General features: G+C 28.8%; 1 protein-coding gene across 1 annotated transcript; it reads left to right on the plus strand.

Annotated features, from left to right (window-relative positions):
- The first annotated feature begins 1,390 nt into the window (after nucleotides 1–1,390).
- LOC150035337 (22.0 kDa class IV heat shock protein-like) lies at nucleotides 1,391–2,374 on the plus strand. The gene has a single exon (XM_090314532.1). It carries the CDS (start codon nucleotides 1,617–1,619, stop codon nucleotides 2,193–2,195), a length of 579 nt encoding a protein of 192 aa, XP_090170658.1. The 5' UTR covers nucleotides 1,391–1,616; the 3' UTR covers nucleotides 2,196–2,374.
- The last annotated feature ends 1,027 nt before the right edge of the window (nucleotides 2,375–3,401 follow it).

Below are 3,401 nucleotides of genomic sequence, written 5' to 3' on the forward strand. Positions count from 1 at the left end.
CTTACTTACGTCGTCTATCGTTTTGTGTAAATGAATAGAGTTACAATTTTTTTTTTCTTCTTCATTCTTTTCAATATGTTAAAGATCAATAGGTGAATTGGTGTGTGAAAGAGAATAAAAACTATAAAGGTAGTAAATTAGGTTAAATCACTCTTTCTTCTCTGCCACTTAGATTGTGCTTGAGATTGATTTTGGGAGAAATAGAAATAATTATAAAAGAATTTTAACCAGTTTTTGTTTGGTAAAATAAATTCTGATTAAATCCATTAAAATCACTTCTAAATCAAACGTTTATTTCATACCTTTTTAAAATCAGTTATTTAGGTATTGTCTAGAATTGCATTCCTTAACTTATTTGGTAAATCAAATTATTAATTAGTCTTCTAGAATCACTTTAAAATTTTAATTAACACATAAAAGCTCATATCCTTTTCTAAAAATTTGTTACTTTGTTAATGGTTTAAATAAATATATTATAATAATATCCTTCTATATTAATATATACTGTCACGTATATTTTCAAATATTAACTAATTTGATTTTTTGTAATAGTTATTTTTCTCAAATTTTTATCAAATAATTCAGATCGAACAAAATTAGTTGAAATTGAAATCATAAAATTTATATTATAATAAATTATAAAGTAACTATCAATATGAAAATAATCAAAGCAATGAGCGTATTTTGGTTTATATAACTAAATTACACCAATTTAATATTAATTTATCAAACACCGTAACTAATATTTTAATTTAAAATTAAAATTTATCAAACATTATATTACTTTCTTTCACAATTAATTTTTCTTAAAATACACTTGATAGTAATTATTTTTAAAACTACAATAATCTCAAACAAAATCTTAGCCAATAACATCACCATGAAGGGTCTTCGATAATAAATTACTTTACTTGCACCTTGAGAATTTGTGTAAATTTAGATAATTTGGGATTAATAAAAGCATAATATATAGCAAATCAAACAAATTTGTATATAAAAATAAGTATAACCAAACACATTAATATTTTTATTTTAAACATATTTTATAAAAAAAATGTTTAAATAGAAAATACTTAGAAAAAACACCTTTTTCAAGTCAATTTAAAAGTGTTTTAATTTTTAATAAAATTAGAAATGTCAAGATGCACACATTTTTATGTATTACACTTTTATCACATACAAAAAATAATAATAAAAAAAAAGAGGTAAAAAGAATTTGACATGTAGTAAATAATTTGATGGGATACCAAAGATAAATACAACGAGCAAGCAAATATTTTTTTGGGTGAAAATATAAAATAAAATTTAAAGTAGGATGAAAGTGTTATTTAAAAAATATGTTTTCTTGATATGTTTGCTTTTTGTCCTCTACAATGCAAGAAATAGGATCAGAAATGTCCAGAAGAAACCGGAGAACTCACGGCCTTAGGGAATCGGCCACGCACTCTCTCTGTTCAAATTTCGAACTAAATCCCGAACCTTCCATCTTCTTCTTCCCTAGAATTCCCCAGAAACCAACAAAAAAAAGCTATAAATCCTATTCCCCTCTTCCCTCTTTTTCACTTATAAATTACTCCGCAATCCCCTGATTTCACCGATCTCAAATACCACCAAAAATGGCAGAATCAAAGGCGATACAAGCATTATTCTCAATAATCTTCATCTTTTCTTTTCTTGTTACCTCATCCCAACCTTCCCTTCTTCCATTTATCGACCCATTTGGGATTCTTGAACAAACCCCATTTGGGTTACTCGAAAACGAAAACAGAGATGCTTTACAACAGCAGCAGATGCAGCCACTCCCACCGGCGAGAGTTGACTGGAAAGAGACGCCGGAGAGTCACCAGATCATGCTGGATGTACCGGGAATGAACAAGGAGGAACTGAAGATCGAATTGGACGAGGAGAACAGGATTTTGAAAGTGATCGGAGAGAGGAAAAGGGAAGAGGAAAAACAGAGTGATCATTGGCATAGAATGGAACGAAGCTATGGAAAATTCTGGAGGCAATTTCGGCTGCCCGTTAATGCGGATATGGAGTCTGTTAAAGCTCAGCTTTCGAATGGGGTTCTTAAGGTCACTTTGTCGAAGCTTTCGCCGGAGAAGATTAAGGGTCCGAGAGTGGTCGGCATTTTGGATGAACAACCGCCGGCCGGCGAGCTGAACAAGTCCGGCGGGGCCAGGCAGGAGCTGTGAGACTATGAGTGAGAGGGATCAATTTTCTTGTTGTTAATGTATTGTGTATATGTAAATTAAGATGGTACTTTATGTAATGTTGAGGACTAAGAATAACAGTACTCTTTGAGAAGGAAAATAATGGCATCTTGGCAATCTTGAAATGAAAGAATTGGGCGTGAAATTTGTTTAGCAACTAATCCATTGCAATTAATGATATAGAGAGTAAGAAAAATCACATTCTTGCCAAAACCTCAAGTCTAATTAATTAGGAAAATTTCTTTTCTTTGAGAACCTAAGAAGTTTCTAAAAATGTGTTTAAAGTGATATTTTAATTCTTAAAAAATCAAAAAAGTTTTTAAAAAATATGTAAGTGAAAATTTAACTTTCAATATAATTTTAAAATGTCTAAATATCCTTTTTACTCTCAAAATCAATATAAAAAGTTCTTAAATATAAATATCTGAGTGTCTAAATGACATTTTGATCTTCAAAACAATTTAAGTAGTTTTTGAGAATCACTTTGATTCTCAAAATCAATTAAATTTTTTTTAAAAGGTGTATAAGTGATATTTTAATTCTGAAAATAACTTTAAAATAATTAAATGTTACTTTCATTTTCAAAACCAACTTAAAAAGTTATTAAAAAATGTCCAAATGACATTCGAACTCTTAAAACAACTTGATTAAGAATTTTTTTTTTTTTTTGTCAGAAAATGATAAGAATAAGTAACCTATCTGGATTGAGAATTTCTTCATTTCGCTAATTCCCTTTCTAATATAAAAGTCTCTAACAAATAAAAAATAAAGAAAAAAAGACGAACGAATTTTCACTTCTAACGTAACCTTAACATTTGGTGTTTTAGACAGCAAAATTTATGACTATTTCTTTTTATCGATGTTCCTTTCAATTCTCAAGTCTGTTCTTAACCGCAGCTGTCTTTATATCCCCTTTACTATGGCATCTTTGTTGTAAATTTTTACGAGTAAATAAATCGAGATTGGTTTGGTAAGTTTGGAAATGAAGTAAAGTGAAGTGAAGCCACTCATAATAATGTTTTCTTTATCTTTGTAATTTTCACATTTACAAAAATCTCATACTAGATATTGGCAATGAATACTGCTATAAAACTGAGCTTTAATGTCGCTTTAAAACTGACATTATAGGGATACAATATTGGTTGAAAACAGACATCAAAGATTGTATTATAAAAGATCCTTAATATC

The sequence above is a fragment of the Benincasa hispida genome, chromosome 6 (genome assembly GCF_027475165.1).
Source record: "Benincasa hispida cultivar pf3 chromosome 6, pf3_genome.v1.1, whole genome shotgun sequence".
NCBI lineage: Eukaryota > Viridiplantae > Streptophyta > Magnoliopsida > Cucurbitales > Cucurbitaceae > Benincasa > Benincasa hispida.

Coding starts and splice junctions, on each gene's coding strand:
- LOC150035337 (XM_090314532.1), top strand. CDS start 1,617: ATGGCAGAATCAAAGGCGATACAAGCATTATTCTCAATAATCTTCATC.